Below are 27,293 nucleotides of genomic sequence, written 5' to 3'. Positions count from 1 at the left end.
AAAGGCATTAAGAACGGAACGACAAAAGCATTTAAAGTCTATACTTAAAAACCTTACAGCATAGGAAAGGTGACCGGTCTTCAAGCCTCTGTCAAGCACAAGCTTTCTAACCTGCGATTCATCCTCGGTGCCAAAGTGTCTCTTCTTCAGTTTCCCCATCAGGGTCTGTTTCCACTTGCAGACGGTAGCTAGAGAGGGCCATCTCATAGGGCTTAAACGTAGATTAAGTCCTGTACTTAGGCTCGACAGATCGGGGGCAAAGCTGTGCAGGATGTCCATGGAAAATCTCTTCTTGAGGGTCCCAAAGCCTTCTCTGCAGGAAGGGGAAAGAAGGCTCGGTGCACTTCCCCCATGAAGGCTACAGCCCATAAATGACTTGTTCATTACGCTTCCCCACCTATGCTTTCCCACAAAACTCATCTCAAACCCGGTTTTGTACAACCCGACGCACGCTTACAGGCAGAGACAAACGAACACGTCAGACATGCTTCGACTAACAATCGGGCATCCTGAGACGAGAAAGCCGAGAAAAAAAAATTCAGTAATTTCCCACAACATCTGCAGAAGTAAAATAATCCATCCATCAGCTTTATCAGCTTATGCTTTTTTTTTTTTTCTTTTTAAATCAACCTCTTATCCATGAGCTGAGGTTTGGATGGATTCGGTGCTCTTAAAAGCTGCGTTACGGTGCGACAAAGTGTGTTCTTTCAACATCCAGGAGAACTTCAGAACAATGGATGCAGTGGGGCTGTGGAGGGCAGATGGGTGATATTGCTCCAGGGTGGGGGGTGGGGGGGCGGGGGTGAAGCCAGTAGAAAACACTTGCACAGCATACTCAATATATCTGATTGGGTGAGAGCTGCAGCGGCAGGCTGCAAACAAATATGTGATTGGATTAGGCCGGGCAGAGTGCTGGGTGCTCTCTGATATAAATCACACGGAGGCGTAATTGATGCCTGAGGGAAGACAGCTCTGTCAGGAAGCCAAAACTAGATTAGAGACAAATCGATGGAGCACGTCGGCAAAAGAGGAGGAGCAGCTGTGCCAAGTGCCACTAACAGACATGAAAGCGTCACTGTGAGCAAAAAAACTCACAGAACTAACGGAAACTACAACGCAGTCACCTCTGTGGGAGTTATATGAAACACGGGCTAAATGCTAATGAAAGAAATTCTAAATACAGCACCTTTAAGAGAGATGAACAGCTTCTTTTGCCTGTCATCTTGTATTCTCCCACCACTCTCAAACTGGGACTTGTGTCCTTAGGCTTCCTCATCTAACGTCACACACTTTTCTATATTTCTGCATCCCCTGATTTGCCAGATCATTGGCGGGGGCCCTCTTAAAGCCCTCTTGGCTATCAGGCCACTGCAGCGCGCACATCCATTATCAACAGGTTCTGTTTCCCACACACCAAATGGCTGCTCTGCCACTGGGACATCAGGAGAGTAACAACCAGTGGAACAAAACAGGCAGACGAGGACCACAAACCTAAAGAGAAAAGAGAGTGATTGATAATAGCCGACAGAAGGGCTTTTCCCCTTGGGAAAAACCAACAAAAAACAAGCTAATAAGGAGCTATTTTCAAGCAGTTAGATGCTGTATGTTGAGTTTGATTTTAGGTATAGAAATTTTCTTTAAGTGAGCTTATCTTATTGAAAACACAGTTTAAAGTATGTTTTAGCTAAGGTTTACATCAAACTTTCACCCATAGCAGCTAATACAGACTAAAAGCATTTACATCTGATTTACATTATCTCAGCAAACTCAAACATTTGCTTAGACAAACAGGCTTTCGAAGCAAACTGCAGACACTGCTTCCTGACTGTAAGAGCATATCGTGTGATGGATCGGATAAAGTAGCTCTCTGCTGTTCTTATCCTCGTCTGCCTTCACTTGGCTAATGAGCATAAGCCGACCTCAAGCTAATGCTGACTAAGGTAGGTCATCTCTGGCCAGGTGACCCCAAGGATCAGAGTTGAAGAACACAGCTTAAACAATGCTGAAATGTACAGAGGGTTAAGTCCACCCCATGATCCAACAGCTGGTAGAACCTCCTTCAGCAGCAATAAGTTGAAGTGATGGTTTTCTGTATGATGTTATCAGTCTCTCACATGGTTGTGGAGGAATTCTGGCCCACTATTTTTTCCAACGTTGCTTCATTTAATTGAGATTTGCAGTATTGGTTTATGCACAGCTCTCTTCAGGTCCCACCACAGCATTTCAGTCAGGTTGAGCTCTGGACTTTGACTGGACCATTGCAACACCTTGATTCTTTTCTTTTTCAGACATTCTGCTGTAGATCTGCTGCTGTGTTTGGGATCATTGTCCTGTTGATGATCCAGTTTCAGCCAAGCTTTAGCTGTCAGACAGATGGCCTCACATTTGACTCCAGAATACTTTGGTATACAGAGGAGTTCATGTTGGACTCAATGACTGCAAGGTGTCCAGGTCCTGTGGCTGCAGAACAAGCCCACATCATCAGCCCTCCTCCACCGTGCTTGACAGCTGGTATGAGGTGTTTGTGCCGATATGCTGCGTTTGGTTTTCTCCAAACGTGCTGCTGTGCATTATGACCAAACATCTCCACTTTGGTCTGGTCTGTCCAAAGGACATTGTTCCAGAAGTCTTGTCAGATATAACTTTACAAACCTAATCTGTGCTGCCATGTTCTTTTTAGAGACTGATGGGCAGCAACATTTGCTTCTCTAAGATCCTTGCTGATGTCTTTCCTCCTTGGCATTGTGTTAACACACAGCTGAATGCTCCAAACCAGCAAACTGACAAAACTTCTGCTTTAATGGAGGTGCTCACACTTACTGATGATCTGACTACTACTTCCTAATTCCTGTAGAAGCCGTAAGGTTGGACTTAGTTTTTCACACACTGCTTCTGTATTCTAGTTTTGCTTTTGCTAAATGAATTATGAAACAGTATCATGTGTCATGTGAAGCTGTTCATGTGAGGCTGTATTTACCTCATTTTAAGACCCGGGAATGACCAGGGGCCAAATGTATAAAAGACTGCTTTAATGCTTCAATGAAACAGGGCGTAGTGACGGCATAAAGTACAATAATACACTCATCTTATCACATATTGTTCAATCAACAACAATAAAACCAGCTGCAAAGAACAAGAGGAACTTCACCGAGTGTGGGACCGAAGTGCTGACCACAGAGGAGGAGGCCCGCACAAAATATTATTAGCTGGTTTGTCTTCTGGATCAGGAACAAACGGAAAATGATGAAGTGGCAGTGTCATCGTCGCAGTTTGTGTGGCTGAGTCAAAAAAACAACCCAAAGCTGCAAAATTAACCCTGTCCGGAATTAAAAAGAAAGCAAAAAGTGGTCTGACGTTCACGTGAGCATAGAGGGTAATTGTGCAGTGCGTGACTGAGAGGATGATGTACAGGAAAGCCGGAGGTTGGGGCATATTAAAACAGGTCGGCTGCTATTTTACATTTAAATCTCATTTCAGCACAGTAAGCATGCTGTGCACAGTGACACCTCATAACGATGATTACTGTTGTTATAGATTGTGAAGCAGAAACCGAAGGGTGTCGTGCCAAGGAGACGACGCCATGACGACACCTGAACCAGGCAGAGTCAGAGGAAAGGGGAGAGAGGGACTTTCCAATTAAGCCCCACTGTCTCAATGGGAAGAAGGGGATCTCATATGCAAATAAAGTGTACTGCACATATGAAACGTACAGAGCTGTAAAGCCGTACGATTTCTTATGGTGCTCTTTGTAAGACCAAATTTTAGCTTCCAGCTAAAATGTTTGGCCGTTGTTTTGTTCCGTTTACAGGTCAACCCATTTATAAAGCCCAACACTAAGAATAAGCCGGGTTCGCTGTCAAGTTTCACAGAAGTCAGTGATACAGCACTGTGCAAAAGTCTTGAGCGACACGTTTTTTCTTTATCACTTTCTTCCAAGCAGCCAGCCTTTCTAGTAATCTTTTAAAGTGGTCTTGAGCAACAGTTCTACAGGCTTTCTGAAGGTCTTTCAGAGTTTTTCTTTGGACATTGGCTATTTTGTCAGTCCAGTCCTTGCACTTAAACATTGTCAGATGAATGTGTTTTTTTCTTTGTTAATCCACTTAACACTGATCTATGAATTATTCAAGCAGAAAAAAGGATCAAGGGATGAACCAGTGCTGTGTCGACACATAATAGATAGCTTAGCAAAGAAACAGTTTAAATTGTACCTTTGGGCACTTTGTTGCTAGCAGCCTGTCACAAAGTCACGTCAATTGTTCCGATTCCAAAATAACACAGTTTGACAGACAGAAAATAGAATTTTTGCTCCAACAAGGTGATTCCCAAAGAGCTCTTAGGTGAAAACTTGGCATATCTCAGCATGGTGTGCAGTGGGTCCTTAAAACATTTGAGGAAACTGGACAAGTGGAGGACAAAAGAAGAAGAGTCAGGCCTAAAAAAAACTATCTACAGCTGATGAACAGTGTCTGTAAGTGATGTCACTAAGAAAGAGGAAAAACTCCAGCAAAGACCTGACACAGGACCTGAGAGATGCATCTGAACCTTCAGTTGATCCATCTACTGTTCATCAGAAACGGTCTCCATGGAAGGGTGGCTGTCAAGAAGCCATTCTTAAGGAAGGGAGACAGGGAGAAAAGGCTGAGCTATGCCAAATGACACAAGAAGTGGACTGAAAATCAGTGGCAACAGGTCTTATGGAGGGATGAATCCTTCCCAGAGCCCGGACCTCAACATTATTAAAGCAGTGTGGGATCATCTTGACAGAGAACGGAACAAAAGGCAGCCGGCATCCAAAGAAGCGCTTTGGGATGTCCTTCAAGGAGCCTGGAGAACTATTCCTGAAGACTACTTCGGTTTCATCAAATTATGGTTATATTGGCAGTATACTTGTATCAAGAAATGAGCAGTGGCTCCAGACTTTTTCACAGTACTGTACACGGCGACAACATAATCAGCAGGATTGATGCTTTAATTACTGTTGAGTCAGTCCACAGTAACAAAAGCAGGAGGGCTGTGTCCAAGTGTGACAAAAGACCAAAGGAAAGAACTTAAGGCGTCCAGATGGTGTAGATGTCAAAACAAGGACTGTGCCCAGGACTCATTTAGTCTCATTTACTGAAAAAAAAAACAAACACAAACAACAGCTGGCAGAGGAAATGGGTTTGGACGGAAGAAGAAGAGGATCCGCTTCCTCAAGTGCCACCCAGCAAATACTGATGAGAGTCCAACCTTTGGATACAAACTAAGTCCCAACTGCACACAAAACAGAATGATTAACATCCCGCAAACATCCCGATTGCGTAGTATGTACGCTGAATGTGGGACGAGTAAAGTAGCAGCCACAGTCTCACAGAACACCCACGCGCAGGACTTCCACCCACTCCCACTGAATTTCTGACCATCACCTTCCCTCCCACCCAGGCCAGCAAACTTTCCATCTACAAAACAGTCACACCGAAGAAATCTGTCCAGATATTGGACACGCTTTGCCTTGCTTTTGTCTTGTAAAAGCCCTCCTTCGGTCTTCTTCTTAATTACACAAAGTCCCTCCGTTACTGTGGTCAAAGGTAAGTACAACAGCCGGGATTTGCTTCATTTTTGACCACCTACTCCCTCTTACTGTTGCTCACAATGTGAGAAAAAAAGAGCTAAAATAAAAAAAGACTTTACCCTGTAAGGTGCCTTTAATGTGCTCAATGAATTTTACCCATTGGGAATTTTTCTTGTTGACAGATTACAGTGGAATAAACAGGGTGGTTAACGGGCCACCATAGAAATGACTATAGAAATAGCCTCTTTATAATCAGAGTTAATATCTTTAATAGCAGATCTCATTCCTTTTCATTGTCTATTCCTCTTGGGTCACATCAGCATTTGGAGGCTGCAGGCAATAATCATCTCACTCTTCTAAAGACGAGGGTGAACAGCGTCACTGTGAAAAATTAGTAACCATAGGCAACAGAGAAAGGCTCCTTCTACAATATCAAAACTTGCCCGTGTTGAAGGCTAGATGACCTAAAAGATATTGCCACAAAAGAAACTGTTCAGAGACAGTATGAGAGAGGCAATAATCATATTCATTGAGAAGTGATGTGGTACCATTTGCTGCGGCACAACACAGATCATAAAGATGATGAGGTCACCCGAAGTGTCATTCTCACAATACTATTATGTTCTCTACTTGCTTTGTTAACACAAATTGAATCAGCAAAGCGTGTATTGTGTTAAACCTACCTTGTCTTTCAGCATTTTAGCTTTCCAGCTGTTCTGCACAAGTCGTCTCGCTAGCTTCTTAGCATAAAAAATAGAGGTAAACATAGCGGCAGGTCAAATAATTCTGTAATTCTGAGTGAACGGCTTTAGCTGGCGTCCATTTGGACGGAGTGCTCCTCATCAACCGAGTGTAGCGCACAGGCGAAAGCAAAAAAAAAAAAAAAAAAAGAAGAAGAAGAAGAAAGGGAGGTAGAAAAGACGGGGAGGATGCTGAGTGAGGGAGAGCGTCTGGACAAGCAAAGTCAGGTCTCCGTTGAGCACGAAAGCATGGGGAGGGAGAGAAAGAATAATGGGGGGAGGAAAAAGGGAGGAGGAAATGGCATCTTTCCATGTGGAAACAGCATCTTCAGCACCAACTGACACCTGCTAAATAGTTGTCGGCAGCTCCCAGTTTTCAGAGGGAGGTGGGGGAGAGGAGTGCGCAGCAGTTCTCACTGTTACTGCTGTGCTTTTCCTGCGTTGCACAGGACTCAAATTTCATATTTCTTCTGTGGAAAGGACTCGCAGAGCATGACGTATGCAAAATAAGATGCTTGCAATTTGTTTAATGGGCAGAAAACTTTTAATCGTGAAAAAAGTGACGTCGTCACCACACTCTAAATAGTTTGTTTCTGGATCTGAAGCCTCTGTGCACCAGCTGGAGTGACGACAACTCTTCGCTGCACCAATGGACACTGAAATACTTCCATATCTACAGCATCGACAGTTTCCTTTTGCCACCAAAGCGGTTCCAGTGCTGCTTCAGAGCCTGCCCCAAACAGAACCGAGCATTTCTATTTCAACCAAACAATTGATAAACCAACTCTGAACTGGCTCTAGCATCAGCACCGTGGTCAAAAAGGGGGAAAAGAACATTCTTCAAGAAACAAAGTGGGACCAGGGAGGATAACTCTGGGAAAATGCTCTGGCCCTAATGCCGAATCCAGCGAGATCATCACAAACAGCGGCTATGGATACCGGTTCTGAGGTGGAGCGATCATCAGCCACCTCCTCGACATGGATGACAACAAGCTGTGGGACAGGACTGAGAGAGACTTCTACTCACTGATCCACCACATCAGGACATACAGCACGGACATTCAGACCAGATAAATGTGGCCCCACGGTATCAAAGTGAGGCAAGATGATCACAACTGAAAGGGTTAAACTACCACATGACAACGCAGCAGGACAGCTCCAAATACTTCGGGATGCCACGAGAAAATGTCCGATATGAAGAAGGCCCGAGGAAGCCGGGCCACAACCAAGCGCATACAAAGTGAAGGGTATATACTGAAGAGTCGGCTGTGTGGGGAAAAAGTGAGAAATCACCACATGAGTCCAGCCTGTCATCAGAAACCCAGCTGGTGGTATAAGAAAGCAGAAACAACTGATGAAAAAAAAAATCAGGTAAGATCTTTCGAACAGTAAACAAGGAGTTACAGAAGTTTATTATAATCCCCAAACTGCGGTTTTGAGCCCTGGCTGAGTGCGCATTAAGTAATGTTTGAATATAAGAAACCCGTCTATCGGTGAAGTAGTTCTTAATCCTTCAGACTGGTGACTGACCTTTAGATTCCTTGTTAAAGCGAAGGAAACAGATTTAATATGTACACCTTCTCCTCACCTCTTTATTCACGACTCTCATCTGATGTTATGTATAATGTTTAATCAGTTAAAACAGATTTAACACATCACTGCTGTTGCTGAAACTGAAGAGCGACTTGGCCTTTGGGTTTTTTTGTATTCGCTTCATTAATGAAAACGTAGCTTAAATGAGACAACACATGGGTCCTTTGGTACATCAACATAGAAGAGAAAGGAGATTTATCAACAGAAACAAGAGTAACCGCACAGAAATGGAAGAAAACAAGCACGAGGAAGCTGATGGGACGTGGGTCAAAAGAAGACAGGGGTTGTCAAAACAAGAATGGGGAAAATAATATAGAAATAAATACCAAGAAAAAGAAATGACAAAGGGACAATAACCAAGAGGAAATGGAAAGACTGGTTCTTTAGGCACTGGATCAAACATAACACCAAAACAAAGGAAATGCATGACCAAAATCAAATACAACTTGCCATGTGGTTTGCTGTGGTCACACTCTGGTATTCAAGATCAAAACTGGTAACCAGTGCAGGCTGCGGGTAAGAAATGAAAGATAAGATCTTTAACCGGCACTTTGGAGAACACAGGAAAAAGAGAGAGGGGGAGGGGACAAATGCAGCAGGTAAAAACATCAGCATAAGTGACAATAGCAAGTATGTGCAGGGAAAAGGACTGAAAATGGCATCGTCTGAAATAAATACAAACATATATTAATGGCCAAACAAGTGAGTTGATACAATAATTATAATAAATGCTGCTATAACAAAATAATGACATTTGCATCATGAAACAGAAATGTATGGAGAATGTCAAACGGAGGCAGGGAAACGTCAAGAGAAAACATGGAAATAAATGGGTCTGGGGGAAATAAATATACTGGCGAAATAACAGAAAATTAAACATATCAATAGAATAAATTAAAAAAATTAGATGTGAAAAAAGTATATGGTGAAATCAAAATAAAATAAGAAAAAAAAAATCAAGTTGAGGGAATAAAAAGACCAATGTGAAACAAATAAAAACAGGAATTACAAATCAACAAAGGAAAAAAATCAGATATATTCTAATTCAAACAACAAATAAAATTTAAAGCTGAGTGGCAGAATTAACACAAGCTTTAATCAATACAGTTTAAAATCAAAGCAGAAAAAATGATTTTACATTCTTATTAATTACTTTTGCATAAAAGATTATGTGATACATTGTTTTAGCAGCATCTATTAAAATAAAAACCCATTGATTTAGCCAGCTAAACATTTTTGCATTCATTTTGGATGATGGCACTTTCAGTCCTCCGTAGAATACACGCTCTAAAGGGTTAAATATAGATGAAGTCAACGGGGAGTGGATCACTGTGTCTTCCTGTCGATACGCAGAGGAAAATATCAGATTTCCTTCATACAGCCCTAATGCCAATATTTTACCCACTGAAAGACTATTACATATAAATAAGCCCCCATGGAAATGTGCAGTATTACCAAGCCTTCTCATTGCATTGTGGGTAACACTGAAGAGATGTAGTTTTGTGTTGTTTTAAGGAAGTAGAAAATGTAGGCCTATTACTCGCGATCAGCCGTTAAGTGTCGAGAGATGGACCCAGGGTATGAAAATTGTTCACAGTCCCTGTCAGGACCGGCCTCAAAGCTCGCTTAGAAACCTGGAACAAGACATTCAAGACAATCCCAACTCCACTCAAATGGTTTGATGCTCCAAACGTCCGTCTTTTTTTGAAAAAAACCAGGAAAGACTGAATAATACTGGTAAAGCACAGGTGTAGGTTGGGAGTCCATAAGTCAGAATGAAAGATGCCTCCAAAGGTGGTGAGAAAACGACAGAGCTAACAGGAAGTGGGAGAGATGTGGGATATGAAGGCAACAGTGGGATCGGTGGTAATCTGAGCATTCGAGGCCGTGACCCCAAAACCAATCCCAGGAACGGCGTCAGACATCTGCGTAGAACCCTCAAGCTCCGCCCACAAGCAGCCTTTTTTGGAGAGGACCCTTTACCTGAAAGACTCAACTGGACTAACAATAAAATCCTACGCTGGACACTTTTCTTTGTTATCTTGAGATCGTGAGCCAAACTATCGCATCATCTCCAGACGACGAAGCTCGTGTTGCAGGTTAGTATGTTCTTAAAATCAGAAAACTAAATACCACATAGAAATAATCCCAATAACACCTGCAACAATGGAGCATTTCAACCATCTTTTAACTCCACGGCGGCCGCTGCCACGACTGGGAATTAAAGTCACAAAAATCTGGAGGGCACAGCGAACTACTCTGCTTTCCCCAACAAGATTTATATAAATCCCAGGATAAAATAAACCATTTATGAATAAACGTTTTTTATGGAGAGGGAACGAGCATTTAGTAACACCAAATTAACTGCTGTAAAGTTGCTTTGGTGAAGTAAAGACGTTCTGATCAAATTAGAGTAGGTGAGTTAACTATGAAGGTCGGTCTGTCATTGAATATGAAAGAAAGGAAAAGTATTGGTCTTATTTGGTCAGCAGGGGGAGCTTAAAGCACGAGCAGAGGTAGAGGAAGTCCCTGAGGATGAGGAGGATCAATGAGTGGCTGGTGAACTGGGTGCAAAAATCACATGGAAGCGTGTGAACTGCATGCTGTAAGTTTAATTATTGACCCTGGTCATTTGATATCGAGCCACTGAGCTACTTCAGGCTGACTTCACAGTCACAGCATGGACCTGGCACCTCTAACCACAGCTGAAATGTGCTTTCTGGAGTCCAAATCCAAACCAACACCTCATCAATGAAGACAGGAAGGAACGTGTATGCAGGCAATGTTCTATAATGTCCTTACTTTAAGAAAAAAAAAAAACGTGGCGCCTACATCTGCTCAGTGGATAAAAAGGCAGTGTGAGAGGGGGCGTGCTGTAAGGCCAAAGGGTGCAAACCTTGAGAGGAGAGATGTGGGAATGGGACACGTAGCCGTGCACATTCTCAATCTCAGAGATGTTCTTCTCTGACACGTGCACAAGCTCAGGAGCGTGCACTTCATTGATGAGCCGTGGGAATCCCTGGTCCAGAGGCGGCGAGTCTTCTTCTTGGTAGTGGAACTGCTGCGAGTTCAAAAGGTAGAGAGGCGAGAAGAAAACAGGGTTGTTAATAAAGAGGGAAAACATGCCCACGTGGAAATATTCAACAAGCTCTGAGAAAAAGAACGAACGGCCTCGCTTTACTGGGGTGTAAATATTGGATATTTGGTAGGATAGACATCAGTAAGGCAACAAGACGAGATCCTATCAGTTTTTTTACGAACAATATCGTTTGCTAAATCATTTAAACACTGTAAAATGTAAATAAAGATAAAATACAATGTTTTGCAAATAATGCCGGCAGCACGAGAGACGACAAATAAAAAAAAAATCAGTCGGGCAGTCGGGATAACGACGTCATCGTGATTTTAAGGGAATTTTGGTAACTGCATTCCACTCAAAATCGGAGGTAAGAAACTGTAAGAAAAGCACAAAACCCAAATGTTTGAATTTAAATCAGCCGAGATCAGACCACCATGTTATCTTCGGTGTATTTTCAACATTATGTCAATAATTTGCAAATATCAGTCTATGCAGGTGTACTGTGGTACCTCTAACTGTGACACAGATGGAAAGAATGATGTCATTGTGTGTTTGAGTTTGGATGGGATGAAGGAAACAACTTTGCCCCTCCTCCCCGCTCTCACCCAGGGCGTGTTCGTCAAGGCAGGGGTCATGCAGGGCTGATGCTGGCCGTTGTGGGGTGACCCCTGTGCTGCTGGCGGCCTGTTCTGGAAAGAGGAACCGAACCGCACGTGACCACCAAGAGCAAACGTGTGACTTGCGCCTCGTTTTCACATACGAGTTCGTTTGATATATAGTTCCGTCTGGTGTGCGACACTGACACCTAGTGTTCAATTGCAGGCATTACATTTCTTCTCAGACGGACTAAAAACGTCACTGTGGCAATGGGAAAGGCTAATTTCAACAGCTTCCCCGTTCAATTTGATGGAATAAGGGAGACATAAGTTGAAAGAGGTTGGTCTATCATGTGGTCTTTTTGGTTAAAGGACAGTTAATACAAAGCATGGACTCTGCATGCCACACAGCTTCCTATTATTTCAATCCAGTGTTGGCGAAATAAAGTTTTAGTTAAATGTTTTAAGTTCTTTGCCTGTTAGCCACAACTCACAGGCTCAAAGTGCCATCTCTTCCCAAAATCCACAGCAAAAGTTACAATTTTGACAATTTTTCGGAGGGGAAGGATCGCACCCCATCGGGACTAAATGAGATTAGAGTTTATGAGATTGTGTATGTGAAAACGAGACGCTAGAAATTAGGTCCACAAACAGTCAATCACATCAAAGATGCTAAACAGAGGCGGCACAGAGGTAAAAACACAAGAGACTGAAGGAGGTCATTCATTAGCACTGGTACATGCTTTACTGTTGATGCCTGTGAAATTCTGCAGTAATAATGTCTGAACACGCAGAACGGATGGGCTCAGACTCACAGCAAACCAAAACACATGACCACACAGAGGTAGGAAGAGACAGATAGCCCTTAAAAAGCTTTCACACTATCCCACGGCAGAGTCGAGCTGCATTGTTGGTACTGTACATTTATTATTGGAAAACAAAAATCAGAAATAACAAATAAAAGTACACCAAAAGGAGATGAGTGCGTCTTTCAGGCATCTGGAACCTTCACATACAGAAGTGATTGTCAAGCCAAGTGTTTTCAGCTCCATTTCTGAGAAGCACATCAATTTGTATAAAGGCAGCATGATGTCAGATATAAATATCGAATATTAAAGGATATACGCTGACATTTATTCGGCACGTTCTCGAATCCTTCCAGTCACCAGTAAATGTAAAACTGTGCATTCCAGACTCATCGTTCTGAAGTACGTTGAACAATTCACTGATTTTGGGGGGGCTATCAAAGCCAAAACTCCCGCTCTATGCACCAAAGTTACAGAGTGTTCGTATGCCGGTTCATTAGCTCAGAGTGCAATTATAAGAAGCCAACGGTGGAACTGCGACAGTGAAGTGAAATGTGGCTTAAGGACGTCTGAGAATTAGAGATTAAATCCACTCTGGAGTCCAGAGTTCATTTAGCCTCGAGGCTGAAAGAAACCCGATGACCTGCAGAGCGGCAGAGCCACGACAGCACTGGTGTAAAACACCATCAGGGCTCCGATTACACAACCTTAGAGGTATGAGAAGCTGTGTGAGAGGCCGGAACTTAAAAGGAGGGATTTTTTTTTTGCTTTTTAACTATTTGTATCAATAGCAATAAGACGATGAGCAGGATCACTGGATGCAGTGAGCCTCTTGTTCAGTTTGTGCCAACCATTTAGAGCCAGAAGAAGTCGTAGAAGATACAGAAAACCTCAAACCCACCTGTCCCTTCATTTGAGATAAGCAGCTCTGTTCAAACCTTCGAATAGATAGAGTAAACAAGTGGAAAATGTTCTCGTTCATTGTTTTCTTCCTTTTTCTGGCTTGGTAGCACACACTTGGGTCTCTGAAGTCACACAAAAACAACTCTATATATATATATATGTAGACAGATAGATGGATTAGATAGATAGACAGATAGTTAGAAGACCATAATCACAGCACACATCCCTGCAATGTAATGGCTCTCCACTTGAGTGTTGATAATATACTATAGCCGTGGTAAAACTGAGCTGTGCCCAAGACATAACTGCTCATGTGTGCGGTTTTCATGCTTCACTGAGAGGATCTCTCCTCACCGATGCTTAGTGAAGCCCTAACAAGCACAATAACGATGAGATGGAAACGTGGGGTGGCACGGCCAAAGCCTGATTCAGAGCCTCGGTGAAGATTTATTCGACCATCCCACAGCAGTGGTCCACACTGACCTCATTCTGTGGCTTTCTACACCTACAACTGGACTCTCTCCCCCCTCATCTCTCCATCAAAGGGGGAATTGAATCATGGTATACTTAATGCCTGCCCTGCTTTCATTGATTTCCACTCTCATGCTCTCTTTTAAATGGGTGATACCTACATAATGTGTGTGGGTGTTTTTGTCCAAGTGACGGTTAAACATGCCTCACTCAGAAACTACCAACAACTCCCAGGGGACAAACTTGTAACTGCGGCAACATAAAGCAACAGCATTAGTGTTTGAGTTTGTCACCATTTGCAAGGTATCAATACTGAATAGCTGCTAATCCATCGTCTGCTGGTCTAATAAAAACAAACAAACTATGAGACAGAAAAAATGAATGAAAAGCAGCAATGGGTGATCCACAGCTAGCTAGCCATGGATCAGCTGTCTATTAACTGCATTAAGTCACAGCATAAGCATCCTTACTGGTGGCTCACCTCAGCTCTGAGTAAAGCCTCGTCACCCTCATTAAAACGCATGCAGGCGGTGGCATGGAATCGCAAAGTGATGCTGCATCTGAGGCAGCTCGTCACAGCAGATACATCCAAAAGTATGGCCAGTGACACAGAGAAAACCACTTGGCTCCAAATCTATTAAGATTTAAAGTGGGTTTAAGGGCAAAAAGGTCTGACAAATTAAGCCAAAATCCATCAAAAGAGGTCACTGCGATGAATGAAGGGGTGACATAACAAGGATGCAGATATATCATAATAGCTAAAAATAAACCCTCAGTAAGCCTCATTGAACATTAATACAGCTTTGCGGATTGAAGACAAACGGACTTGAGCGAGCGCTGCTTGTTGTATAAAAAAAACGAAAACAGCTGCCCAGGCTGTCAGCTCAAAGGAGAACACAGCAGTGTAATCCTCATCTAACAGTCGTCTCGCATCCAGCAAGCGTACTTTGCAATACTACAGACAATTAACTGGGAACTGACTGAGAAAAGTCTGCCACCTACCTTACATCCAAACATCAACGACAACGTATTGTCGATGCAGGCAACTTTGCAGTGGCACAGCACCGGGGTGCACTCTGGGCTTTTGATTATGGGAGACATTCCCTTCAGAAATAATAGACTGTGTTGAAGCTTGGTGCTACCTCAGCTTCATCAGCCAAAGACCAAAGACTACAGCAGAATGCAACCAGACAACCAGAGAGCGCTCTTTGTCTTCCTTAAGAATGCCCTGAACACCGTCACCACCCCTCCTCCTCGTGCCAGATCCATCACTGTTAAAAGGTTAAACCTATCAACAAACTCTCATATCACCTGTCCTTAATATTCATTTTACATATTACATTCACAGAATGCTGACTTAATAGTTTTTCTGTACATTTGTAGTAGCAGGTCAACCGTGCAACCACTTTCAGTCTTCTAAGGGTTCCCCCTGCTGGCCGGTGTTGTACCTGGGTTCTCCACCTAAATTATTTCATCACACAATAAAATCTTACTGAATAAATGCATTTTTTTTTTACTATTATTTAAAAAGTATTATAAAATTCTATAAGTGTGAACTTTTGTTTTAATTAACTGCCAAAATGATGCATTCAGACGGCAAAAAAAATCTGTTAAAAATTAATAAAATGAAAAAAAAGTGACATGAAAGAAGGATATCAATCACACAACCAAAACACAAGGAACCTAACATGTGAAAAACCCAGGTAGTCCACAGCCTGATTTATTGAAGAGTTTCTGCTGGGTTTAAAACAAAAATATTAATCAATGACTAATTTCGTACTAATTTAGTAGTTATTCAAATTTATTTTTTCCACGAAGGACTCCACAGCCATATGACAATAATTCCTAAACTGAATAATGTGAAACATGAAATAAATGGCTGGATTTAACCATCTAAATTATTTCAATTGAAACCTTTTCTTCCTGAAAGCAGTCAAACTGTTTGGATGACACTTTGCTAATCCTAAAAGGGAAACTCTATTGTTGCAGTTCAAATAAAGAATTGACTGACATCAGTCATTATAAGTGTTATTGTCTTGGGCAGGAATGACCTGGACTGTTCTTTGTCGCAGCAGGGCTGAAGAAGCCTCTGGCTGAACACACTTCGTGGTTTGACCGCTATGTTGTGCAGCTTTTGCAACATTCATCTTCGCAGTATCAGGGTCCGGGGGGCTCCAGAGCAGTCCCCAACACAGAGCCAGCCCTTTTCATCAATTTGTTCAGTTTCTATGAGGCAGTGGCTCTGATGCCGCTGCCCCAACACATGGCTGCAAAGCAGACTTCACTCCCCATCACAGACTAACGGACCTCAGCTTCCTCAAGAAAAACAATCTGCTCTGTCGATTCTTGTAGACAGCCTCAATGTTGCATGGTCAATCGAGTCTGCTGTCCACGTGAACACCCAGGTATCTGTATTCCTTAATAACCTCCCCCACTTCTCCCAGGACAATTAAAAAATCCATACATCTCTTTCATTTTTAAAAAAACAAGATTAAGTGATTGTTCTCACACCATGCCACAAAGGGATTGACCAGTTCCCTGTACTCAGCCTCTTGTTCATCAACCGCAGAGTCATCAGAGTATTTCTGGGGATGACAGGACTCTGATCTGTACTGGAAGTCTGAGGTGTAGAGTACGGTCCCCTGTGGTGCTCCCAATCACCTTCTCGGACATGCAACCCCTCACTCTCATAAACTGTGGTCTGTTTGTCGGGTAGTCAATCATCCAGGCGTTGTGGAGGTGTCCACCGTTACTTTATGGAGCTTCTCACATAACAGTGCAGGCTGCAGTGAATAGCAGAGGTTTAAACTCTGGGCTTCAAGCTACCTGCAATGGAAACCAGTGGTTGATGTCACATCTGAAAATATATTTATAAACTGTGTGTTTTCTGAACAAGAAGATAAAAAGATAAAAAGATTTTAAAAAACTCATATGACCAGCTATGCAAATATACAACCATCTAAACTGGCAGTGGAAACTACATATCATGTACTTGTTGCCACATTATTTCTTATACCAGCAGTCATTGGTCGCAGTTAATTTTACATTAATGTCAAACTGAATATTAGGAAAAGCTCTGCGGTAAATACACAGCACAGTAAATGCCTTCTGTGCCATAAGCTGCCTCCGTACACAACATGCAGCCATGCTGCAGCTCTGTTGAACCTCTGCCCGTCTCTCACATTAGTCATGCATCTGCAGGGAGCTGCACAGGAGGAGATCATTAAAAGTTTTCAGAGGCACTGGGAACTTTTGCAGTATAGTAGAAGAGGATTGCGTAATGCCAAAACCCGCAGGACTTATACCCTGAATGTTTTTTAGACACCTTGGCAGATACGGTGTGAACTGTGCATTCTGACACTGCCAAAGTGTTGAACCACCCCTCATTGTTTTATATTGAGATCTATAGAGCCATGTGCAAACATGCAAAGTGTAAATACAGTATTTAAGGCAAAACCAGAGTTGGTAAAATTATAATGAGCTCTAAAGTCATTATTTATTCTCCAACAAGCCTGAACCATCTTAGACCAGCTTTCTGTCATTTCTTTAAGTAGTCTTCAGGAATAGTTCTCCAGGCTTCTTGAGGGACATCCCAAAGATCTTCTTTGGATGTCGGCTGCCTTTTGTTCCGTTCTCTGTCAAGATGATCCAACACTGCTTTAATAATGTTGAGGTCTGGGCTCTGGGGAGGATTCAACCCTCCATAAGACCTGTTGCCACTGATTTTCAGTCCACTTCTTGTGTCATTTGGCATACCTCAGCCTTTTCTCCCTGTTTCCCTTCCTTAAAAATGGCTTCTTGACAGCCACCCTTCCATGGAGACCATTTCTGATGAGGCTTGGGCCAACAGTAAATGAATCAACTGAAGGTCCAGATGAATCTCTCAGGTTGTGCGTCAGGTCTTTGCTGGATTTTTTCCTCACTTACAGATACTGTTCATCTGCTGTAGATAGTTTTTTAGGCCTGACTCTTCTTCTTTTGTCCTCCACTTGTCCAGTTTCCTCAAATGTTTAAAGGACACATTGCACACCATGCTGAGATATGCCAAGTTTTCAGCTAAGACCTCTTTGGGAATCACCTTATTGGAGCAAAAATCTATTTTCTGTCTGTCAAACTGTGATATCTGTGGTGTTTTTCATAGATGCAACTAAAGTAACGGGAACAAATGACAGTGACAATGTCTTTGTGACAGGCTGCTAATAATAAAGTGTCTCAAGATAAAATTTTAAATGGGTTCTTTGCCAAGTTGTCTGTTATGTGTGGACACAACACTGGTTCATCCATCCTTCAGTTCAGAGCCGTTTTCTGCTTGAATGATTCCTCTGAAAATGTTCAGGTAGAAGAACTGAACTGAAAATTAGTAAAAGAGCAGAAAATGTCCAAAGAAAAACTTTGAAAGACCTTCAGAATGCCTGGAGACCACTTTAAAAGATTACAGTAAAGTCTGGCTGCTTGGAAGCAAAATATAAAGAGGGAGGGTGAGGCTCAAGACTTTTGCACCATTCTGTATATGGAGTGCAGTATAATGTTGTTAAGCTGAACCACTAGATGGAACTATTACACTGAGGATATATGCAAGTGTACAACAGAGAGAAACGGTAACTAAAAATCCGGTTTTAGCTCACTTTAATGAACACCAACTAAGGTCAATGAGGATAAATTAAACAGGGAGCATCCAACCCAGAGAACAAGGCTGAACACACATTCAAGCCTGCTTTACTTGTGTTTGCAAAGGAAAATACGAATGCAACAAAAAGCCTAGATTCTAGAGTTGTGAGCATATCTTGATTGATTTAACCCCCACTTTTAGTAATTCAGCTCACATTTTCATCATTGGCACCTTTTACTTCTTTTGTTCACCCCCCATACATATGTATAAATGAGATAACAGTATACAGGCTATTCATTACAGCTGAGTGATCTTGAGAATGCCATATGGGCAAAAGATTACGGTAATCTATTCAATACTAGTGCTGACCAAGACACATTTCCTGAAAAATTGCATAAGCTTTGGCCAAATATGCAGTCCCCGTCTGCTTTTCTTTTAATGACATCTTTTTTCTTTGCAAACATTACAAAAGACTAGAAAATTACCTCCTTATGTTGATATATTTTTTTTTCCACCCACCCCAGTCACATAAATAGGTAACAGGTATTAGAATTTTCTTTAACTCAGCTGTAACAAACCTATATGACCTTTTTTTAAAGTATTATTATTTTGGAGTATGTTTCTTGTTTTTTCTTTTTCTTTAAAGTGGTCTTCAAACATTCCAAATGTGATTGGGCTGAAATGGAGCATTAAAGTGTGTCTTAACACTATGCCAAGGAGGAAAGACATCAGCAATGATCTCAGGGAAGCAACTGTTGCTGCCCATCAATCTGGGAAGGGTTATAAGGCCATTTCCAAACAATTTGGAGTCCATCATTCTACAGAGAGAAAGATTATTCACAAGTGGAAAACATACAGGACAGCTGTCAATCTTCCCAGGAGAGGACGTCCCAGCAAGTTCACCCCAAGGTCAAAACCTCAAGAGCTACATCTCAGACTCTACGGGTCTCAGTTAACATGATAAATGTTAAAGTTCATGACAGCACAATTAGAAAAAGACTGAATAAGTATGGCTTGTTTGGAAGGGTTGCAGGAGAAAGTCTCTTCTCTCTAAAAAGAACATGGCAGCACAGCTTAGGTTTGTAAAGTTACATCTGAACAAACCACAAGACTTCTGGAACAATGTCCTTTGGACAGACCAGACCAAAGTGGAGATGTTTGGTCATAATGCACAGCAGCACGTTTGGAGAAAACCAAACACAGCATATCAGCACAAACACCTCATACCAGCTGTCAAGCACGGTGGTGGAGGGCTGATGATGTGGGCTTGTTCTGCAGCCACAGGACCTGGACACCTTGCAGTCACTGAGTCCACCATGAACTCCTCTGTATACCAAAGTATTCTAGAGTCAAATGTGAGGCCATCTGTCTGACAGCTAAAGCTTGGCTGAAACTGGGTCATCAACAGGACAATGATCCCAAACACAGCAGAAAATCTACAACAGAACGTCTGAAAAAGAAAAGAATCAAGCTGTTGCAATGGTCTTCTACTTCACATTCATAAATAACTACAATACAAGTAGTAAGTCTTGGGTGTCTCTTAGCTCCAAAAGAAGATCCAACGGCCTAAACTGAGGCAGCGTGGCTTCTTACTCCTTTTGTCTTCGCTCTTTCCTTCTTCCACATTTCAATCGTTTAAATTCCCCAACATCAAGTCCAGATAATCACAAACCATTTATTCTCCAAACAACAACTGCATTCTGACAAGAGATGAGATGAAACAGAGCAAGAGAGAGAAGACAGAGAGGCGACCAGGCAGAGAAAGTATGAATAGGCTCCCACTTTACTGGCTTTTGCATGAAGAGGCTGTGGGACACAAACAAATGGAGTCAGCCTGCTTTTTCCCACTTGTTGTCATAACAGTTGCCCAGAACACAGTCGCTCCATCTGCCTGGCAAAAAGAAATGGAAAACAAAGCTATTTTTTCATGATTAAAACATACTGTCAGATATACAGCTCTGAGGAAACAACTTCATAACAGTGACAGGGAGCTCTATTGCGGTATGTATTAAGAAGTCATTGATGGTCTAACTGATGGTGAAAGTTGATAACATCAGGTTCTGTGCAGATAACACCTTCCCAACAACAAACCCTTGATTATCAGCCAACTGAAGGCTCTGTCGAATCGAAGAAGAGCGTTTTAAAAGGGACAAAACAAATCCACAGCGGCTACATCAGCTCAGTCTTTGTAAAGTTCCTCTCTTTCAATGCCTCTAGACAATATTTCAGCAAGATTACTCGCTGTGTGGCTGGTTTCAGTTGTCCTCGCATGTGACACATGAGACCTAAGTCTCCATTCATCGTCAGTATAAAGAAAGGTAAGTGTCAGATACGAACTCTTAGCTTTGGGTACTTCACTGGGACAAGTTTGGGTGGCTTTTTCTGCCCTCTGCAGTCCGGTTAAGCTGTGTCAGAGAGTGGAGGATTGGATGGTAACTTTACTCCAAATGCCGTCTCGAGCTTGCTTTGTTTGGGATCGGTTTGTCTCAACAGATATGTACAGTATCAGGGTCAAGCTAAGCTAAATGGTTTTGGATATATGTGATATTTCCACAGTATTTTACCTCCATCTTGCATGACTTATACATAGCTTAGCTCTTGGCCAGGTCTTCACCTCCTTGCAAAGTTTTTCAATCCACTCCTGCCAGGTTGACTGAGCCGAAACCCGGTACGACCCATTTCTATTTAATCTGGTAACCAAAGTCTTGGGACCACAATAGACAGAGGAACTGGCTTCTGTTGCTACAACATGCTTACAGTGAAGTGAAAAAGAAAGTATATCCTCTTTTGATTCAAGGGGTTTTCATATTAGGATATAATCGATGATCTGCTCCACACTAGATCTTAAAATGTGGTAAATTAAATTTCAGATTGACAACAACGTATGACATATTACCCCACGTCGTTTTTAATTGGACAAAAATAAAGCTGAAATGCAGAAACGGTGTGATAAAAACCTGCATCAACAGAAATGAAGACAATAAGCAGCAGCCAGGTGCTACTGATCAATGCACTGATTAATTGATCATCAGTAAGTATGAGCACCTCTATTAAAGCAGGAGTTTTGTCAGTTTGCCAGTCTAGAGCATTCAGGTGTGTGTTAACACAACGCCATGGAGGAAAGACATCAGCGGTGATCTCAGGGAAGCAACTGTTGCTGCCCATCAATCTGGAAGGGTTATAAGGCAATTTCCAAACTATTTGGAGTCCATCATTCTACAGAGAGAAAGATTATTCACAAGTGGAAAACATTCAAGACAGCTGTCAATCTTCCCAGGAGTGGACGTCCCAGCAAGTTCAAAACCAAACCAAACACAGCATATCAGCACAAACACCTCAGACCAGCTGTCAAGCACAGTGGTGGAGGGCTGATGATGTGGGCTTGTTCTGCAGCCACAGGACCTGGACACCTTGCAGTCACTGAGTCCACCATGAACTCCTCTGTATACCAAAGTATTCTGGAGTCAAATGTGAGGCCATCTGTCTGACAGCTAAAGCTTGGCTGAAACTGGGTCATCAACAGGACGATGATCCCAAACCCAGCAGCACTACAACAGAACGTCTGAAAAAGAAAAGGATCAAGCTGTTGCAATGGTCCAGTCAAAGTCCAGAGCTCCACCTGATCGAAATGCTGTGGTGGGACCTGAAGAGAGCTGTGCATAAACCAATGCTGCAAACCTCAATGAGCTGAAGCAATGCTGTAAAAAAGAGTGGGCCGAAATTCCTCCACAACCATGTGAGAGACTGATAACATCAAACAGAAAACCATTACTTCAACTTATTGTTGCTAAAGGAGGTTCTACAAGCCGTTGGATCATGGGTGTTCACTTAGTTTTCCACACACTACCTCTACATTTTGTCAATAAATGATGAGATAATGTCATAATATGTCATGGGTTGCTGTTCAGGTTGGATTTCCCTAATTTTCAGACCCGGTAAGGACCTGATGGGTTTTCATTATTCCCTCACCTGTAACCTGAGAAATGACAGGGGCGTACTGGGGGTACAGCTGCCACTCAGAAACTTTCAAATTTGTACCACACTTGCCTTCCCAGCCCTCTGATCTTTTTCATTTTTGGTGTACGTTTTCCAGTAATGTCTTTAAAATTGTCTTCAGCAATTCCAAATGTGCTTGGGCTCTAATTTCAAAGACCAAATAGAAGTCATGTTTGTCTCACTGTAGCATCCAGAGAGCAGGTGGTTCCATCGAGTACGACGCCACACAGAATGTACTGAAATGTAAACATCAATGGCGGCCGAAAGAGAAAGGAGATTTCCTGTAATATAAAGATATCACGAGTCTTTTAAACATAACATTTATATGGCAATATCAATCTTAATGAAGCTATACAACTCCTATTACTCACTGTTCCTTTTGAGGAAAATGTCAGAGACCGTCTCTTTTTACGAGAATCTACTGTATAAAATACCTCAAAACCTGTATACAATCAGAGACCAGAAAACAATCAAAATTATTTCAGAAATTAACAGATTATGTCCACTTAGAACCCCATTTTTAGTCAGCTAAGACACTGATTGTTTCACAGCACAGCACATCTTTTTCTTCCAAGATCCCCACTTTTACAGCATGTGTTCAAAGAGTTAAGTCTAGCTTTTAATCGATCAGTTCCACAAATAAAGCAGTTTGTGGAACAATAAACAACCCAAAGCACGTCGATAATGTGATTTTCTTTCATATATAACTCAGTGGCTGCGTAGTTGATGCTGTCAGAAGACAACGATGGGAAAGAGAGCAAGAAACTAAAGCAGGCTGGGACGACATGGAGACTTTGCTGCAGTTTGCTGCTACTGAGTTCAAGTTCCTCACCACGCAGGACTGAAGGGTGAGCTGGCAGCAAATGTACACTCACTCACACACACACACACACACAGGCATTCCTCCCTATTGCTAAATTGTCAACATAACCGTCTTTCCTTACCTCTGTGCTTTCTTCCTTCTCCTCCTGCATGATCGTAAATTAAACTGTGTGTGTGCGGAAAGCCGTGTGTGTGTGTGTGAAGATTCAGCTCGATACCGTCCAAGCTGAGAAGTGCTCCCATCAAACTCCTGCCTGCTCTCTCGCACCACTCAGACTAGTTGCTCATTGTAATGATGTGGGTGTGCATGTATGTGTGTGTGTGTGTGTGTGTGTGTGTGTGTGTGTGTGTGCAAACACTGTCGGGGTTGTGACATGAATAGTTTCCCCGTCGCTGCATCGGCAACTGCGGCAAACCTCCCACACCCCACCCCGCTGTAGGGTTTACAGCCAAGTGGGAACCACCAGCCTGACAGGCAGTGCTGCAGCACGGACACTTCACAGGGTAACACACACACACACACACACACACACAACCACAGCACAAAAAAAGTTTTTACTACCAGGAAGCGTTCGATTACGGACATCAGTGTTAGTCTGTTTACACGAAAGCACGGGACAGAAACAGCCTGTAAAAAAAACCCAAGAAACTAAATCTTACACGGAGCCGTCTTGTATGTGAAATGATACAAGGCTGGCTAAAGGGAGGGACTCACGTGCACTGAAAGGGACTCACATGCACTAAAATACACCTTACCAGCCTGGCCGCCAACACAGAAACAAGAAAAACAAGCAGAGAACAGAAGAATACAAAGCATTATGGAAAAGTTGTCTGCTGGTATGTAAAGTTTGAATATGTCAAATATGGGAGCATAAACTACTTAAACAGTAATACACCTTTTTTTTTAAAAATTTTATTTGTTTCCTTTACAAAAGCTCGACACTTATAGTCTCCCAATCCCGTATTTTAAACTGAAATATCTGTAACACCTCCCCAAAGCTTCAGAAGGTATAAATTGGCACCTGATAACTTGCTTTTCCTATTGGAAGAACACTGGAATCTGCGACATATATGCGATAATGAAAAGTCCGAGGATGTCTGCATTCCCATAACACGAAAGAAAGTCTTTTCACTCGTTTTATTCATTTAATTTTTACATCATAATGCGCGATGGGGAGCAGTGGCATCAAACCACTGCCATCTCTGGATGTTCGAGTGGGATAAACACGAACTTCAGTCTTTTCACTTTGAACCAAGACAAAGATGAGAGAGGTGGCAAAGCCAGAGAGGAAGTCTGTGTAACGGCTTCCTTTCAGTGCCAATCGAGGTGCTCCGCCTTCTGTCACCAGATGCTCAGAGTAAAGCAAATGTCGCTGAGAGGGACGGGGACTCTTAACGAGGACAGTTTCAGACTTGTGCCGAATTAAAACCCGGGGCGTCGGGTTTTTGATGCGGTTTTGGCTTTTAACTTTGGGTTTTCCAGTTCTAAACGTTAATGTGTGATCTATCTAGTCTGAGGTGGTGGAAGAGGAGGAGGAGGACAACAAGTCACACCACTTCAGACATGAGATGATGTCACTGATGAGTGCACGTTTGTAGTTTGTTACCCCGGCTACTGTGCACCCCCACCATGTAACAAACTGAGATAGTAGCCGTTGATGGCGTGGCCGCTAATTCCACTGAGCTCTTACAGCAATGAGTGAGCAAAGCTTACACTGAGCCTACTTAGCAGGATGCATCAAGTTGAATATCAGCTAAGGTTAAAGGTGAGCGTGTTTGTACAGAACAGCTTTGTGCTGGTGGGTTTAAAGTACGAAGATGTCCAAATACAATGTGAAGAATTTGTGAGATCCAGCACATAACAAGCAGTAGCCAAAAGAGAGGTTTGCTAAAATATACAAGAGTGTTGTGCAACACAGAGTCTTCTTGTGTGCGGAATGTCGCACATCAACGGGGATTAAGGTTTTTTTTTTTTTTTCCCTTCACATCTCTACCTCCGTTATCTATTCTCACACACGCGCGCACACGCGCGAGCGTGTCATTACATAACAGGCAAGATTCCACACTGTCACAGCTGTGCTCTGAGGAAAAACACAAGAATGAGAACCATTCAGCTCAGTTTTACGTATGTAGCATCAATTTGCAGGGGGAAAAAAAAAAGAAAAGAAGAAAAATGGCCACTGCAAAGCAAGCTATCTCAGTTTTTAACCAATGCAGGTTTCAACACTGCGACGACAGTTCATCTGAAACTTCAAGACTTCACAACATGGCATGAAAAAGGGGGGGAATCGGAGACCGAGAAATAATTACTGAGACCTTTCATCTGCTTGTCCTTCTTTACGAACACTATGCTGTGACTTTTGCTGGCGTCTTTTATGACATGATCGTGTGGTACGTATGATCAGCCAAGACATTAACAATGTCTCAGCATGTCTGAAGAATATCAAGGAAATCTAAAGAAAATTAGGAATTCTAACAAGCTGAGACAAAAACCACGTCGCATCGACTACAGTCAAACACCGACGTGCGAGAGCGAGACCGCGACCGGGCCGTCACCCGCGGCAACAAGAAAAATCGGCCTTTGTTCTGAGTTGACTGGGTCTGAACGGGAACTTAATCACTTTGACATCACCTATTTCACCTTTAAGACAAGCTTTGAACGCATTTCGAGAAAGAAAAACCCGAGTTACGCTTGTTTGGTCTTGTGTAACACCTGTGCTAAAACTTCACTGACTGTTTGGGTGACATAATCTGACAGGTCACTGTTACTGCAGGATTAAAAAAAAAAAAAAAGTGCAATTAACACCCAACAAATAACAATACACATCATATATATATATATATATATATATGCATAAATAAACAAACAACTTGTCTTTATTCATATATTCCACATTTATTCATTTAACATTTATGCATATTTCCTCAATTGCAGAACCTTTCTCGAGCAAACCCTCATTTATCCATCTATTGCCAGGAAAACAGGAAACATGGCTAGCAATTTAAAGGTCAATGTAGTTTGTGCATTTCTAAGGAGCTTGAAAGTTGATATTTGGTCTGAGCACCTTTATTCTCCAGCACAGTCTGAACCCTCTTAGACAAGCTTTCTGTCATTTCTTTAAGTAGTCTTCAGGAATAGTTCCCCAAGAAGCTTGTGGCTGTGATGCATAACCAGGCATTAGCAGAGGGAAGTACACATGGCTAACCATAGCACTGCTTAACTGTAATCTTACATGCACTTGATTTGCTTTCTTTGAAATTGTTGCTGGGATCAGGTTTAATGGTTAGATTATCCTGCGGTTGAGTAAATGTTCATAGTTCTTAGATACACAGGACCTTCCACTCAGGCTTACAATCCTGCTCTACTTAAATCGGCAACATAAACACCCGTCACCAGTTCAGAAATATGGAATTTGCTGTTCCACGAGAACAAGTAACGGTTGTCAGGTTGTGCACAGGCACCGGGAGGAGAAAAAAGGGAGTTATTAACTCAAAGTGTGCAGCTGAATTCACTGTCTTTAAGTTACCTGAAAGGTGATTTTGTTTTTGACGACGCAGCGGTTGTAAGAATCGTAATTTTATTAGAGCAGAGCGACGGTCTGGAAGTGTTCAAAGTGACATTAAGTGAACATAACGGGCTGATTTTCAGTCACAATTTCTCACGTGTTTAGCCGCCTGACAAAAGCAGCAGAAAAATATGTGAATGAGAGCAGCTTTACTGGGAATTCAGCTGTGTAAATATACACTTTTACAAAAAGTCTGGAGCATGCACAGTGAATCTAGGACAATTTGAGTCTAAATAGGCGTAAACATGCCAGAGTAATTTGATCTCCACCCATTTTGTTAGAGTTTTGTACATAATGTCAAGTAATCGAGAGGTTTGTTGACTTAAGTATCATAGGTCGCTAATCACTGTTTCTAAAGTTCAATAGATGCCATTGTAACATTTAAAGATGATGCGGTTTGCGATCAGTAAGCAAGTATATCCTATGTAAGCCCCCTTTCCTCAGTGCCAGTTAATCAAAGTGGCGTTATGGTGTTTTTCCCCCCTCTTTTCCCTCTTTTCTGTCTTCTCAAACCCCAGCTGGTCGAGGCGGATGGCCACCCTTCCTGAGTCTGGTTCTGCC

General features: G+C 42.3%; 1 protein-coding gene across 12 annotated transcripts in view; it reads right to left on the bottom strand.

Annotated features, from left to right (window-relative positions):
* The window catches only part of dlg2 (discs, large homolog 2 (Drosophila)), a 97,846-nt gene that overhangs the window by 37,189 nt on the left and 33,364 nt on the right, over positions 1-27,293 (bottom strand). For 6 of the 12 annotated variants that reach the window (XM_072375697.1, XM_072375700.1, XM_072375702.1 and 3 more), the window contains 3 exons: positions 11,569-11,652; positions 10,781-10,945; positions 8,335-8,394 (listed from right to left, as the gene is read on the bottom strand). In XM_072375697.1, coding sequence (XP_072231798.1) covers positions 8,335-8,394; positions 10,781-10,945; positions 11,569-11,652 — 309 coding nt within the window. Of the gene's footprint in view, positions 1-6,234; positions 6,609-8,334; positions 8,395-10,780; positions 10,946-11,568; positions 11,653-23,288; positions 23,523-27,293 lie in introns of those variants that run through there. The other 6 variants (XM_072375701.1, XM_072375708.1, XM_072375703.1 and 3 more) reach the window with 4 other exon arrangements.

This window comes from Leuresthes tenuis, unplaced genomic scaffold (assembly GCF_036924035.1).
Source record: "Leuresthes tenuis unplaced genomic scaffold, fLeuTen1.0.hap1 SCAF_21, whole genome shotgun sequence".
NCBI lineage: Eukaryota > Metazoa > Chordata > Actinopteri > Atheriniformes > Atherinopsidae > Leuresthes > Leuresthes tenuis.
Note: the sequence above shows the minus strand (reverse complement) of the source record. Positions and strands in the feature narration are given on the sequence as shown.